Raw genomic sequence first — 16822 nt, forward strand, 5'->3', positions numbered from 1 at the left:
ACCTATAAAAACTTTGACTTGGACTGTTTGTAATCTGGCTAGCAAGGAATGTGGTAATACTTACATCATGTTCCATGATCAGATGTGTGCATGTGCACGGAGTGTGCAGAGTAGCTGAAATGCAAGCAAATTGGACAGGGAGAGAGCAAGAGAATTGTCAACAATACAAGTGAACTTAAACTCTTGTAAAAGTGTGTTATCACAGTTGTTAGGTTTCAGATTAGGCTCTTGTTATGTGATATTATATTGAACTGATATTTTCAGAGGAAGGATATCATCTCATTATCAGAGTTCAACCCTGTCGCAGTGGCATTTAAAAATCAAATAATTCCTGCTTCAGCTTGTCTCAATCTGAAAAGTCTGTCGCCCCCTCTTCTAGCTTGAGGAATTTGTTGCAATCCTAAGAATCTCATTGCTGTTTTTTTTTCTCCATCTGGTGATGTGTCTGCCAATGGTGAGCTAAAGGGAACCTTGGGTCCTGGGCTCCCAATTGTTGCCATGTGCTCCCGAATCCTTGTGCGAAGCTCTGACATTAATGGATTTAGGAAATAAATTGTAGAACCAAATTTGTGCTATACGGGATTGTTTGCATATGCCACAAAATATATATTGGCAGCACCAAGGGAGAGCTCCGCACAAGGATTCGGGAGCACATGGCAACAGAATGGCAAAAGAAAAAGAACTAGTGATAATATGACGCGTTGCGCTGGCAACGAGGCAATCTTGCGTTCGGTAACCAAGGTAACCGAACTATACAATTAGAACAATGGCGCCAGGCTCCCGAGTGTAAAGAGCCGACGCACATCAGACTATGACCTAGAAGCACAGTAAGTTGCTATTCTTAAGCTTGTTGCCATCAAATCTATTTTCAATTATATTAGTGGAACACGAGTTCAAGTACGTACGGCAACTAAGCTATAGATCGGTCAGTTCGAGAGAGCGGCATCATACTAGCCGCGGCTCAAGCAATTGTAATGCTAATATTGGAAAGGAATTTTGCATGCGTACGAATGCAGCCTGATATTATTATAAATAGAGTACACCGCACAATACAATAGACGATTCATGTACATTGCATACAATACTTAATTGTAATAAACAAAGCGATTCGTTATTTAACCACTTAAGAAAAGTTTTAATTGCATTAATGGTTAGTATATTATTTACAGGAAACAAGGGGATCTAACCCATGACATTAAATGTATTCCACAACTTCTTGAAATTGAAAAATCATGGTAAGCACATTTTCAATACACGGCTTTCTCCTCTCTCTTTTCCCAACTATCCTCCCCTATAACAACCCCATTTTCTCGGTCCTTATGTTATGATTGACTCATGGTTATTTGAACTGTATATAACAAACATCATTGCCTTTTGTAATTTCATGGTTTTGTAACATATGGTCAATGTGCTTTATTGTCATGTTATGGACACACGACATGTGTTTATGAACATTGAATGGACTAGGACTATGCCCTGTTTGGAAAAAGGCTGTTACCAGCCGAAACACGCGTCATCTTAAGGGAAAATAAAATGAACTCATGATAACCAATTAAGTCTTTGTGCTAACCTTTTTGGCGCAGTCTTGAGAAGTCACTAGTCCATCCTAAGAATATCTAGCAGGACTTCGCGATTATTTGATGAGATCTGCGGAATCTTAAAACTGTTGTACTCATAAGAAGCCCTGTATGTTGTGCTATCAGATGTAATTGCATGATTATTTTGTGCTGCATTTTCTTGGACTGTAATTGCATTCTGCCGTCATTTTACCAAATGGTTAATAAAAGTTTTCAAAAAGCACCCGTCATCTTTGGAACAGGGAAATCTATGGAGCAGTGACTTGTATGCCTTTCTCCAAGTTCCCAGATGCCTTCCATTGGGAATCGCCTGTTCTAATGAAGGTTCAGGAGGCAGCATGGTAAGTCCTTAGGCTTCTTTATTACGTTGCACGCTTAAAGGATACATCTAGGACATCAGGTACAGGAGATAGATGGTAGGATCTTCGATGATAACTGGCGAGCCCACCGGCTCCCACCACCCAAGCTACATCTCTCGTCAACTGTCCTGGGCGGAACCAAACCAAACCACAATGGTTCAGGGATACTGCATTAGCACCTGCAATACATTTCATACGATCACAGGATCACATACACAGACATATCACAGGGAGGGAAAGCAGGATACAACATCCCCCTTCTGTGGGTCCAATGACCAAGAGGCTGCATTTATTACTTTGATTGGTGGATGGGACCATTCCATCCAATACCACCCCCGGATGATTAAACACCCAAGCATATGAGATGGAACCCTAAATCAATCGTAGAAAAAGGGCCAGCCTCCCTCTGCTGGAATCCTGACAATAAGGATATATGCCACTTTTGGGGCAGCCTTGCCTTAGGGATGACCTTTGTGTTGGCTTGTTTACCGTAGCACCTGAATTTTCCACATAATCTAGTCAACTGAGTCCCTTTCTTCCTGCACAGGATACCAGCTTGTTAATTTTTCTTAAAGAACCTGCACATCTATTCCTCTTGCTGGTCGCCAAAGCTTTATGAACCGTGGAACTGAAACGAGAGAGCAAAGTACTTCTATGAGGCAACAACCACCCAATCTGTGAAATGTAGGTGCATCAAGTGGACATCAAAGTCCTCACAATAAAGGCAGCCCAGCGAATATCACTGAAAGCCAGATCCAATAGTAATTCCAACTGTTGACTGAGCAGCTCAAGCAGCAGAGAGCAGTCTGCTTACTCTTGCATTATGGAGTAGAGGTTCAGAAAGTCTTCAAAGCGTGATTGAGCTGTGCAGAACACGTTCTTGCAGTCACTATAAGGTAGTTGGGTGCCTGCATAATAATTCTTCAGGGCGTGGTCTATGTTCCTATCCACCACGCTTCCCAAAATGAACCCAGAATCAGATACCACGGAAATAACCTCTAAAGAACGAGTAACCTCGTAAGAACTAGTGTGCTGCTCACAAATACATGCACTGGACAGCAGACTTTACTTGCTACTGTCAAGAGCCTGTGGATATTCCCCAAAGAAACAATGCACCCCAGGGCACAGAGATCAACAGCATGGACCTCTCCATTTTGTTGGTTCTTCGACTTAGTTTGTGTTCTTGTCATGTTCAATTCATGCAGCTCGCTCTTGCAAGTCACATGTAAAGCAATCACCCGTCTACCACACCTTCCCTCTTTTCATACCCTCCAGTTAGAAGCCAGTGGGGACATATACTTTTTAAGGTATGGAGAAAATAGTACATCAACACATGTCCAAGCCCAGCAAAGACTGGGTGGACACCTGGGTAAAAAAACGTCTTCTAATCACAAAGCCTGGCAATAAAGATTCTTAAACCGATTAGGGTTTTCCAAGTAGGCCTCAATGGACCCTGTACACATGGACAAAAAGTAAAACGGGTAGATTCTGGGTAAAACAGTAGTCATACTGTGGCGAATCGTGGGTTTCAGTCACTTCTCCCCAGAGGGGAGCATTTCCTGGTGAGGCTAGCGAGGTGCTCCCCTACGCAGTGCTATGAGATCCCTCACTAGGGATAGAGGCAAGCGGGACCGCACAGGGAGAGACTCCCCCTCTTGGTGACAAGGACTCCCGTCCGAGGAGGAACTCTCCAACCCTCTTACTTATCCATCCATTGGTAATAATATTTGTTAGAAGAAAATAAAGAGAACAAGCGGTCATTTGTTATAGTGACATAAAACCTGTGAGTAAACATGAAAAAGAATACTACTGTGGTACTGAGATGAAGAAAACCAGTGGAGTAATACAGACCCCCAAGTAGAATAAAGAAGAGGGACTATTACGCTATGCCGGGAAGTCCCACGGCCGCTGGCATGCGAGTCCCCACCTGTGGCAACCCAAAGCAAGAGAAGTTGAAGGACTGGGTGGTCTGAAGAGCAACGAAGTGAAGAGTGGTGACGTGAAAGAGTCGGTCGACTTGTAAGTCTATAATCTTTTCAAAGACTATTTATCATAGGGCACCCGTGGAGCGTGAATAAAGACAAGGAAATGGAGAACTGAGAAGCCAGCATGACAATCACAGCAGACGCTCCCTTCCTAACTACAGGCCTGGTGACGCAATCCCTAAGGCAAAAAGGTAACTGCGAGAGCGGGGGGCCCGGGAGAAAAAAACTACTAAAACAAAGGGAACAATCATACTCGTCATAGTGAGGAACAAGCATTGAAAGTACTAAAGAAGAGCGAGAATCATTCCTGGAACATGCACACTCGTTCCAGTAAATACAGTACTAGAGAAGACTGGGAATCATTACTGAAACACACATACTTGTCCCAGTGCAAACCAAATATTGGAGAAGAGTATATATCATGCCTGGAAGCCTCCTATTAGTCCCAGAAAGACTGAAGTAGGTAAAGTGCTTCAGAAAAGCGAGAGTTATAATTGGAACCGTCTTTTTTGTCACAGACAAGACCAAAAGATAGATTCTAATAGAATTAAGTCAAGTTGTTGTTTGTAGAGTCTTATTAATCCTGGTCAAGAAGAGGACTGGACATTAAATAAAGATGAAGTCAGAAATTTGATTAATAATCCCAAGCAAAAAGAGGAATATAATCAAACCAAATCACAGGAGTCGAAGAAGAAAAAGGAGAAAGAGAACCATAGTATAAAGGACACTAGTGAACACTTGAAGAGCCCAATCTCTGAACTATGTGACTGTCAGGATCCTACCCACCTGCCACTCAGTACTGCTAAATGTGTGCATTCAGAGACACTGTTTATGGCATAATTGCGAATTTCAAACCTACAAACTGTGCCTGCATTAATTTACTCGTTTTACCGCTGCAGTTTTGGACCAATCTAATTTCATGTTCCTTACCGGGTTTTGGGTTAAACCAGCAGATGCATTCTGGTACATGTATGCTGTCCAAGAGGAAGAGGGCTGGGGGAGGCAAACTAAGTATACTTGTCTGCAGCAACCTACTTAGAGCTGGAGAAGCCCCGATTGTTTTAGCCTGATCCAAGTTACTGCAGGCTAGGCCGCTGAGAGCTAAAGACACTTTAATTACAATCCACTGCTGCAGGCTACTGAAGCCAGGGCTGGGCTTGATTGAACACAGCTCGCTGAGACTGCAATCAGCTCCACCCTGTTGGGCTGTTGGCTGGGAAGGACTTTATAAGCTCACTGCACAGAAGCAGTTGTTCAGTAAACGGCTTCCACTGGGAGTCGTGCTTCTGTGCTCCTGTGACCAGTTATTGAACCTTCCTGAATATCCGGATTTTGGCTTTTAAATCCTGTTTATTGTTACTGCATTTGCAGCACCGTTTCCTTTCTGCTTTTGCAGTCTGCCTGTTTTTGAACCTATCCTTGATTTCCTTTTTTTGACTTCTGAAACCCTGTCCAGTTTTGCTGTTAAAGACATTCAGTTCTTTACGGATATCTTTTCTGACTTTCTGTAAACACCCTGTTTTCTGTAATCATTTCTGCTTCACAGACTTGTCCTGTTTCTGCCTAGCCTTTGTCTTTCTCTCTGCAATCCCAGTCTTTTGAAGTTTTCCTGTGTGTTCCTTGCCTGCAATATTACCAGACTTCGATACATAGAACTAGTGCCTGTTCTTAAGTACTCTGAATTTACAGAACACCTTGTATTTGCTGTGACGGCAGTGACCTATATTGTCTGAGTCCTTTGCCTTTTGTGTCCCGATATTCCAGTTTCTGCTTTGTACTTTGTTTCTCTATCCTGTCACGCAACGCTGCTTTCTGCCTGTATTATATCTTGGTCCACTGTTGTGCCTCTGCTCTTTACCCGTTTACAGTGTGATCCTTTGGTTGGTCTCCATACAGATCAAAGAAAGACTTCTGTTGAGTCTTACCTGCCTCAGTATATGGTCTCCAGTTCTATCCTTACACTGAGTACAACAGTCTCTTCGGCACGCCTAACTCATGATGCCGCTGTATAACAGTTAAGAGTAATCTGCTGGTACCAATCCCAAAGGCTTTCCCTTTTCCATGGAGACCCCTTATCATATTCCAGTGCACTCTTTATTCTGATCAATTTGTGTTGCCCAGTATATTTGATTTTCTTTGCTTTCTCTCCATCTCTGTACTTACAGCCAGTTCCTGTGAATACTTGTCTGAACTCCGATCCGTTTGGTATGTACCCTGTTTCTGTTATATGGTAGCATTGCCTCAGGAATCTCCACCAATATTAAGTGCATACTGTGAGATATAGCTTTTGCCCAGTGCTCTCCGGCCAGACTCTCGACAGCGACTTAATAAAAATAGTCACCAAGTGTACCTGTGATTTCTATATTAAACTGAAAATGATGAGAAATCAGCCAACAGGAGAAGGGAGTCATTCTTGTGTGCCTCAGTTGGTTTTTGTAGTGGTAGGGTCAGGTTAGATGGTCAGATCTTTTTGAACTTACTGGCAAACTGACAAGCATCCTAGTTAGTTTTGGTTAGGTAGGGAAAACCCATAGATAAAGTAAAGTTAGGAGTTTTCTTCTCATTACTTTAATAAAGAATACCATACAAATGGAAGATACTAGTCTGTGTCCTTCTGACACGCCACAATACCCTGGATGGGGAAAAGAAAACAAAAAGGTATGCACTGGGAAAGGATTCCTGATCACAAGGTGGCTCACCTTTCTGCAGGAGGAAGAGGGACGTGGCAACGGCTCTCTGGAGAAAAAACCCTGCTAAGAGCAGTAAAAGTTCAAACCTTCCTGGCAAAAGCTGAGCACTCTGTGGAGTACAGCCCCCCTTATTCACTAGGGGTGTTTTGTCCTAGGCAACACTCAACTAAACCTGGAGGAGGCATGGGCGAAGTAATACCTTTGCTCTCAGACTCCATCTTCTACCACAACTGATGATGCTAATCGCTCGGCAGACTAATGTTAAAATAGGAGAACCCAACAACAAACCAATGTCCACCCCATCTATAAGACTTACCGGGGCCTCTGGTGGGGCTTCCTCATCCTTCTTCTGGTTTCGCTCGATGGGGACAGCAGCAGCTAGAGCAAGGAAGCCAACCCAGAGAATGTATGAAGAATTCATCCTATGACAAAGTAAATGCAAATGTTAGATTAGAAATGGTGTGCTCCCTAAATAACACAAAAAACATGAGATGTTACTGCAGAGGCTGGTAAACTTTTAAATTGGAGGGTCGTGTATGGTCCCAATATGCGGGAGCGACTGAGCATAGCTAGGGCACCCTTATCAACAAAGGTGGGTTGTTTGGAAGGGCTCTCCACCCACCCCTGCCCATTTTCCACTCCCCTCGTCTCCCTCAATCTCTCTCAACAACCCCACCCTCTAAGAATTGTTTTTAAACCATGGATTAAAAGAGTGCATTTTGCAGCACACGCTCAGTTAAAAATTATCTTGGCACACTGGGGTGTAGCACGTGCTGCATTAAATTATACAGGTCCTCTCAATCTGCTATTAAAAGTACTTAGGTTTGAAATGCCTCTGCGACTGGCTTAGGCATTGTATGTATTAGTCGGTATTACCCAAATTGTTCGAACACAATTGTTCAAATGACCCAATTGATGGAAAGTCAAGGGTCCGAATTGACCTTTGCACAATTGAATGTATATATATATGTTGCGGGGGGTTCCCCCCCCCCCGCAGATATGTAACAATTGACCTTCACAATTCGGTCAATTGTGCAAAGGTCAATTGTGATTCGAACAATTGTAGTTCGAACAATTCATATACATCCTTTTAGTCAACTTGTACCCTGGAATGGTGAATAACAAGGTGTTTAACCATTTCTGGAAAGTCAGATTGTACTCAGTCATCCTGATTTCTTTAGGAATTGAGGTCCATAGTTTGGCTAGGATAATAGGGAAAGCTGTTCCTTCAAATTTCACTTTCGCATAGTGCCTTATTTCTGTAAGCAAGTCAGTGCTGTGAGAACCTTAGGGGGTTCTCACCGGTAGACCCCAGGGATACGTTGTTCAGGTAGCCTGGGGAGGGCCATCATGCTTGGATCCCGACCGTGGGGGCAGACAAGTGAGGGAGGATCACCTGGGCAAGGGGCCTTTGGGAACCGCGGAAGGAATGTCCTCTGGCAAGACACGGTATCCCCTTTTCTGCGATACCCTTGCCCCACAACCCCTCCATCTTTATGGGATATTGTCACCATAGTCCCATCCTACCCCAGTACTTCCCTTTAAGAAAAGGCAGGAGAAAACACCTTTATCCACAAAAACACATCTGTCACCCCCGCTCCCCTTTATGACAATAAAGATCCCTCCTCTTCAGTGGAACACTACAAACCCCATAATCCCTGTTTTCTTGTTGACAAACCTTTCTATAATTATTCAGCCGACTTTCTTCCAAAATCTGCAACCCACTACATTTCCCAGAATCCCCTTCATCCACCCTGTCCTTCAAATACTGTGAAGAGGAGGAAGCAACAAGGAGGAATGAGAATAACCCATTGAAATCCCTGGACCATTGACTCCTATGTACGACCATCATTGGGTCCCGCTAACGAGGACAGGAGAAGTCAGGCATTCCCTTACAACCAGGCACATCTGAGCCAAATCACCACTCCCAGGAAGTATAAAAGGTGGGGCAGGAAAGCACACTTTGAACGAGTTGGGATTGCTGGAAGGTGCACAAGACCAGAGAAAGACTAGAAAAGCTCCCGAGACCCTCGGAGACCTGGAGGAGGAGAAAACCGCCCTCACACTGGCCCTGTGAGTCCAGCAGAGACTGCAATGTGGGGAGGGAGCTGTACCTCCGGAAGAAGACCCGGGGCAGCTGGGGTTGCCTGCTCGTCCCCACAGTAAGATTGCTTCCCTGGGCCAGTCAGGCGAACCCAGATTTCTTGACGGTCAGCGAAAGAGACCCTGTGCCTACCACAATATCCCCTTTTAGCTCCTGCCGCTCCCAAGACCAAATCCTGTTTTGAGAAGCAAAATCCCGACAGTGCATTTTGGGACTGGAAGTCCCAAAACTCTTTTTGAAGACTGAACATTGTGAGAACCTTGAGAACCTTGTGAGAGGGGGACAGAGCCTGGCAGAGGGAAACCCTGTGAACTTTGTGAGAGAAACTGGCACGAGAGATAGAGTGATTCGGCACCACATGGGCGCTTATTCGAAGGTCTCTTGCTGGTGCCCCCTCTCCCGAACCAGGAGAAACGACGAGTACTGTAGGGGAGGAGTGGTCCGAAAGACCCCCCTCGCCTGCATCTCCACCCCAGGTGAGGGCCATGACTCATCGTGTGTCCCCACCTACCACCAGGGACCCGGTGGTGGATGGCTCACCTGCTGAGAACATTGCCCATACGTATTGAATTTAGCTAGGCCTCAGAAACCATTTTGTCTACTAAACATGGTGCGAGCTTAGCGCACTGTAGCGCGGCCCCCACCCTCGGAGAGTTTCAGTTATCCCGGTCGCCGCAGCACCCTGGCAGTTCCGCTGCGAGTCCGTTCCCACGAACAAAACCAACATGAGCTAGCGTGATACGCCATCATTGTAACAGTTCACCTTCCGCAGTGTATCATCACTCCCAGCATGACCCGGCCAGCGGGCCTGGGCAATGAAAAGAACAGTAAAATGGTCATCAGATGACAGAAAGTCTCTACATATTAATGCTAAGACCACTTGCAAAGTATGCTTTTCTTCACAAAATCTCTTATATTACAAAAACCTGTAAAATGGATAAAACATAAGAAAGCATGCTTCCATGATATAAGCAATGGCGAGCCCACACCATTGCAGTTGGGTACTAATAATGAAGGAGTATTCCAGGGATCTATTTGTTACGAGTATCATTGGGAAACGTACACTTCATGGTTTTGCGCCATAACCGAACTAATGCTGCTACAGGACACGAGAAGACGAATGTAACTATACAGAGGGCTCATGTGAAGGATGCACGACAATGCTCTCGTTATGCGTGCATGGCTGAGCCCCATCTGTGCCACCTCCGCCAAGTACAATGGCGGGTCAGTTTCTATGAACCCCACCAACCCTAACACTACCTCGCGTACTGCAAATATATATATATGCATATAACTAAATACTGTAATTGTAAAATATAATGTACAAATAAGGTACTCAGGCTGGATATAATCGAGACACATCCAGCCAAGTTGAAATGCATGTTTTAAAGTGATTTTGAATGAGTATTACAGAATGTTCAAATGTTTGTGATGTTTTACCTAAAGTCGGCAACACACGAGGAAGATACCTTTTTGTGAATATGCGAAAGGCCATTTCCCTCCCACCCTGCGAAGGCTGCCAAACATGAGAGCAGAGGCCCACGCTGCGCTGCTCTACCTCCCCCAACCAGACTGGAGCCGCCTCAAAGATTTGTAGCCCCCTCTGCAGCACCCAAGGCCGTGGCCCGCCACCTACATTATTTACAGCACAGCAGTAAACCTCTGCCTGAACACACACTTTCAAAGGCGCCCTCTCGTAAACCCCCCAACCCACCGGATCATCTTAGACTTATGGCCCTGTGCAATCAGGACACCCAATACTTTGACAACACACAGCGGCACATCCATAACAACTTCTAACAATACAGAAAGATCTGTACCACCCGTCCCAGGCCCTGAAGCTTAGCCCCTCGACCTATGTCCCCGGTCAACAGGACAGTTGTAACCATGTCCTGACGTATTACCGCCAGACTCCTCACAAGGTACATTCCTCCTGTGTTGCATTAACCTGTAGAATAACCTATTGGAAGATTTACTAAAGAAGATTATACTGCAATGATTGAATGACTGCGGTGTGCATGGCATAGGGCAACCAAGTCAGGAAAAGACATTCATCTCTGACACTGGCCACAATGGCACAACAACACCGCCCGGATGAACTCAGCCGACCTGCCAGGCCCAGCCCAACCCACGAGGCTGACCAGTGACGTCCTCCAGCCAAAGCCAACCACATCGCTGCAGCACCTATAGTTAGTCGTCGCCACCCAATCCCATTGAACTTGTGCCCCCTATAGTGTGTAGGTTCTTATGACGTTTTTCGTAAATATATACGCCTGTCTTTGCTATTGTCGGACAGAGCGCTCTCGGAAGTTGCAGAGTTCTTTGCATGCCTTATTCTGATTGATAAACTCCCATTTAAGCCCACCCGCACTCTGTCTTGACCTTATTCCCAACTTGGGAGAGTCCTTCATTGTCTCTCATTGCGGGGAGGATTGTGCTGGTTGGGGACGCATGCCTTCAGTACCAAGAGGCCATAGAGAAGGCCAGCCTGAGGTATCAAGGTGGTCATACAGGGACAAGCTGACTGGGGGCTGAAACCCAGACTTAGGTAAAAGGAAGAACCTAAGGGGTCTAGAGTAACTTTTTGTTGAAATGTGAACTGGCAAGTGCTTTGACAGGCTAACACTGAAAGTAGGATCGGAGCCCGGCTGAGGGTTATCCTAAGGTGAAGAGTAATCGCATGATGTGAAGGTTATCAGAAGGAACTTTTTGCTTTGTTGTTTTGGCATACCAGGCACTCAGAACCAAGAGACTTTGCATGAGAAGAAACTTGGGCACAGAAGGCCCAAGTATAGAGAAAAGGGAACTGTAAGCTTGCACCAGAGAAGCCCAGGAGTGTGCTGTGCTGAAGAGCCCCACCTTGTCCCATGCTAAAAACGTGGGGAAGGGAGACCCTGGCCATAACATCCTGATTCATGTGAACATGTCTTTCTTTTCTTCTGAACATTATCGCACACTATTTTGTGGCATTAGCAATTGTAAGGATTGGAAATCTTTTTTACTATAGGCCCTTTTAATTTGACTAGACTCCACTAGGACTGTATTATTTTTTTGTTGGTCGTAGCTTGCTCCCATCTTAGATTTAGGTTAGGCGTTTATCTCACCCATTTTACAGTTTAATAAACACCCTTGAATTGTGATCACTTGCACAGGGGGTAGAAGCATTTTCTCACCATTGCATTAACCTGTGGTTCTAGGGTGAGACCACTGTCAATGAGCATTTACTATAGTTGAGGTTTCCAGTTGTGTTGGGGACTGGCAAGTGATGTCTGTTTGGTTACCATTTTGAGGGATAATCATTATTTTGGTTTTGGTTGGGTTTAGCTTTAGGCTATTATTCATTCAGACGTCTATTGAGAGTATTAGCGAGGTCATTGATGGTTGTCATCCTAAAGATAAGCTGGGTGTCCTCTGCATAGTGGTAGCATGTCAAACCGTGAGTTTTGATTAATTTCATGAGTGCGGCCATGTAATTATTGAAGAGAAGAAGTGACAGACTGGATCCTTGTGGTACGCAAAAGGAGGTGCTTCTTGTTTTCAGTGAGGAATGATTTTAGCTACTGTACTGTCGAATTTTAAATGCCAGATTCTTCCAGTCTTTTCATTAAGGTTGTGCATCGGATCGTGTGAAAAGGTGCGGATGTGTCCAGTAGGATAAGGGCGGATTGGGTGCAGTTATCTGTGTTCAACTTTAGATTGTCCCATATGGAAAGGAGCACAGATTTGGTTCTTTATTTAAAATCTACCTGCAATTGGTCCAACAGCCCATTGTACTCCAAGTGGTTGAGCGTTTCTTTGCTTCTCCAAGATTTTCAGAGAATAGGGTAGGTTTCATACCAGCCTGTAGTTGGTGGGCGGCTGAGGGGAGGGAGGAGGTCTTCTTTTTCCTGCTTCAGCTAAAAAGAATGTGTTTAATATAGGCAGATTTCTATGTTTTTGGAACAATTGCAGCCTTCAGTGATAGGTTGGTTCATGCTGGGAAAAAGAGGGCTGGTGTTTTATAGGCGAGTAGCTGTTTTTACACATCAGGCCGGCATGGGCTGTTTAGTGTGGCTCTTGTTTTTGTTTAGAGGGTTGTTTGTGCTCCTGGTGAATGAGTTTATCTGGTAGTAAATGATGTAGGGTTCCTCCATCAACCCCAACCATAGAATGTGGCTCCTGAATCTAGGGTTGGCTTGAGACAACCACAGGGCAGGCCAATTATTGCAGATTTGTTAGAGGTGCTACCCGAGAGAGGAGGCAGTCATGAAAGAAAGACCGGGAGGAGAGTTTAGTAGTGCCATTACAGGACAAAGGGCAGCACAGGCCCCTGGAGCTTCCCAGGTGGGGGAAATGGAATCAGGTTCCTTGCCCAATGCCCTGGGATGTAGAAACTCTGTTCTAGATGGCGTGGAGAGTCATCAAGATTCCAACAGCGAAGGCGCTCCCACATCTGTATTCGGTGATGCAAGCATTGTCTGCAGCATTAGGAAACAGCGTTTTCGCACAAGAGCCGTGGCCCATTTGTCCCAAGCTAGTCAGGGCCAAGGAGCGCTGCAGTCAGTTCCTTCTGGTATTCTCACGAGACAGAGATTTACCATCCAATTTAGTGGAGCGGTAAAGGATGCTGGTGCAGCTTCAGTCCTTCCTCAAGCAGCAGGCCTTCTAGGAGTGCGGGATACGTCTTAACATTAGACAAGGTGAGTGGGCCAAAGGGGCTGTGGGATGTCTCAAACCACTAGTCCAAGCCCTGCAACATTACTGTGCATTGCTTGCAGCAGAAACATCATAATGGCCGCTGGAAAGCATGCTGCTCGCTAAAAATCACCAGAAAGTGTGCAGTAAAAATCTGAAAAATAGGCCGCCATCCACTTTTGCCTATGTCAGTGGTAACACAGGAGACCACTGCCAAAACCCAACACTTGGCTACCCACAGAGCAAAATAATTTCAAGAGAAACAGAGCCGTTTTAAAAATCTATTTTTATTGGTTGTCAAATTTGCAAAAATCATGGCTCACAAACCACCCAAAAGACCCCAACCTCCTTGTGGGGTGTTGAACATCATTCTACCCCAAGAATCCACATAAATACAATGTCCACAGAAGTACACTTATCAGAGGAAAATCCACATTGAAGATGGCTTGCTGAAAGAAATCTGTCAAGAATGGGTGTAGTACCGTTACTCACTTCTGTCAGAAGACGACGGCGATTTAAAACCTATCATGTGTAAAGTTGAACATTGAACTCAAACTATGCCAAATAAGAGATTTCCATCAAAATGCCATATAAGAGTGAAACACATTGATTTTCATGTTGAAAAAGGACTGGAATGTCACAAGTGCTGGGATGTAACGGAGATTCCTCCAAATCAGACACGACTATGTCCTCCTCCCCTTTCTCCTCACCCGTTTCTTCCTGAAGATTTCCTCGTCTGTAGGACTTGTTCTTTGGTCTTTTCTTCTTTGTGAAGAGATAAGGTCGTCCGCGGGAAGAAGCCACCCTGATTCCCTGATAAACAGGAAAACAGCCGGTCCCGTCCCGAAGACGCCAGGAAGAGAGGAAAAAAGCAGCCGCTTAAAAAACCTCTCGTCGGATGTTGTTGATAACTGATGTGTGCTGGAGGAGTTGACCGGAGAGTCCGGAATGCAGGTGATAGGCAGGAAAGTCTTTCCAAAGCAGTCAAGCTGTCGTATTTGTAGTTGTAGCATGAGAAGCCGGTAGACCCCGGGATGGAGGAAAACACACCACTGCCAGATACCGGAGCGAGATCCGGAGAACAGGGAGGAATAGAAGAGCCCCGAAAGGCACGGGGAGCTTTAGAACGGAGTAAGCAGGGAAAAAAGGAAGGGAAGAAGCAGTAGAAAGCACACACTGCTTTAACCAAGTATTAGGAGTAGTAAAGGAAACACAGTAGCACGGCAACAAGCGAAAGAAACAAGTTGCAACGCACAGAGCCCAGAGAGGGGCGTGGTTAAATACGGAAACAAGAGAAAAGGCTAGACCGATAAACCGGAAGCGGAAGGAAAAATAACACAGAAGAAAAAGACTAGACCGCCAAACCAGGAAGCGAAAAGAAAAAAAACACACGGAACAACTAATGGCGCCGCCAACGCCAAGCCTTCCATAACCGCCAGCGGCCACCAAAGGACGGCGGCATGACATGGAAGTAAAGATGGGTTTGCTGATTTAAAATTTATAAATGTATTTTTTTCACAAGGAACTATGTCACAATTGACCAGAAGGTAACCTGATTCAGTTAAAACTTCCAAGAGGCCTTCTTCCCCTGAGAAACTCACACCCTGTTCATTCCCACCAAAAGGAGAATTTTGCATTGGCTTGTTAATCAGAAGGGGAGGAGATTTCCTCTGCTGCCCTGAGCAAGAAACAATGAGTTCCTTGGACTAAATAGGAATGCTAATTCGGGTGTGAATGACCACAACTGCTCTGGCAGGAAGGCAAGCCATGTGACCCTCTGACTCAGCCCAGCTCTGGAGGCGGGCTAGACTGAAAATGGGAATTGAAGTGGAAGTAAATGTATGTTTTATAAAAATGCTGATAGAAAAGTGTACTGAACTGACAAAAATATGAAACTTAGAGATTGTTAAAATGAAAAATGTGCACACAGTTTAAGACTAAGCTGGAATCTGTGCGACATTCTGAGACTGAACCCTGGAAATTATTCATATTGTAGCCATGGTGTTTATGTTAGGAACATGAAAAATTACAGGAATGTGCCCGGATGGGATGTGCATGCATGTATAAAAATTGGTGCAGAACTAACATTAAGAAACCCACCAAAAGCGCAAAAAAGTTGTAATTTATGAACCATAGCTCGTAGGAAAATGAGAGTTGGACGGAAATGTACCTTAGGCAATCTGTCATGTAATTATGTATTATGAACTTGTGTATCTTGGAAATATGTTTTTTGGGAAAAAATAGAGTTTCTATGTAATAGCAAAGGGGAGGTATTTCTTTTGGATCATAAACACAGTGTCACTCTGACTTCTGATGACACACTGCTCCTTTCTCAAATCAGGAGAGGGGAAATCCTCTGACCTATCAGATCCTTAGAAGGTTGGGCATAGATAATCAGCCTGCCCATCCCCTTTGGTAATGGATAAATAGGGACTGCTGAGGACAGACTAGACACACTTTCTCACTCATCAACCGATCCCCTGGCGAAGTACCCTGCAGGAAGATCCAGGCTCCAGACCTTAGAACCAGACCCAGAATCTGGACTCTAGAACTTTGAAGCAGAAGGGCCCAATCCCAAAAGCTGAACTCTTCTCAGCTGGCCTTCAGAATCTTAAGCAACCTGATTCTAACCCCTAAACTTCCAAGGGCACCACAAAATCCAACAGCCTGGCTGAGCTGTTTTGCTGTTCTAGCTAAGAACCCCGTGCTAGAACCAAGATCCAGACCCGCAGAGCAGAGCTGTAACCCAGAACCCATCAGATCCAGTCCAAGAGGCCATTCAGACCAGAGTGCCTTGCTGAACGCAAAGTCCAGGTGCCCCGAATCCTGTCCGGTGACGAGTGAAGTCGAAACCTTTGACCAGATCTTTGATGGGCCCATTCCATTCCAAAGCCATAGTTGTAAGTATTTAGTGTAGAACTGTCCATAGTCACCTCTTAGTTTAAAGTAATCCTATTCAATCCATTTCAACCTGTCCAGAACTGCATTATAGAATCTTGTGTCCATCCTGATTTCTTCTCATTATATAGTCTGTGATATTTGTAGCGATAATCATCTGTGCGCTGATATTTTCTGAAGAAAGTCAAGTGTCCTGGCACACAACAATCAGAGTGGAAGGCGCCCTGTTCTGGTGGTTGTCCCGTTGGGTATCTTGTACTTTCATAGCTCTTTAGTATAAGTCCATATTGGTTCCAAATCTTTAAAGCGCAATCTTTCATTTTGAAATCTTGACTTCACTAAAACCTCTAACTTTTGAACCGTACGTCCAAGAAACGAAATTCCAATTCCTTATAGTTTTTCCGCAATCGCGTTTCCTGCACGCGGAAAAGTTGCAGCAATTTCGTATTTGGCTCAATTTCGCTTCATGTAAAATAGCTGTTTCTTGTTTTCAACTTCTGAATTTCATTTTCCATCTGCTAATTATTACACAATC

General features: G+C 44.8%; 1 protein-coding gene across 1 annotated transcript in view; it reads right to left on the reverse strand.

Annotated features, from left to right (window-relative positions):
• NUCB1 (nucleobindin 1) overlaps positions 1-16822 on the reverse strand; it is a 684805-nt gene that overhangs the window by 614287 nt on the left and 53696 nt on the right. The window contains exon 2 of the mRNA XM_069606079.1: positions 6928-7033. Coding sequence (XP_069462180.1) covers positions 6928-7032 — 105 coding nt within the window. The 5' untranslated portion in view covers position 7033. The remainder of the gene's footprint in view (positions 1-6927; positions 7034-16822) is intronic.

This window comes from Ambystoma mexicanum, chromosome 1p (assembly GCF_040938575.1).
Source record: "Ambystoma mexicanum isolate Mex_15411 chromosome 1p, UKY_AmexF1_1, whole genome shotgun sequence".
NCBI classification, from domain to species: Eukaryota; Metazoa; Chordata; class Amphibia; order Caudata; family Ambystomatidae; genus Ambystoma; species Ambystoma mexicanum.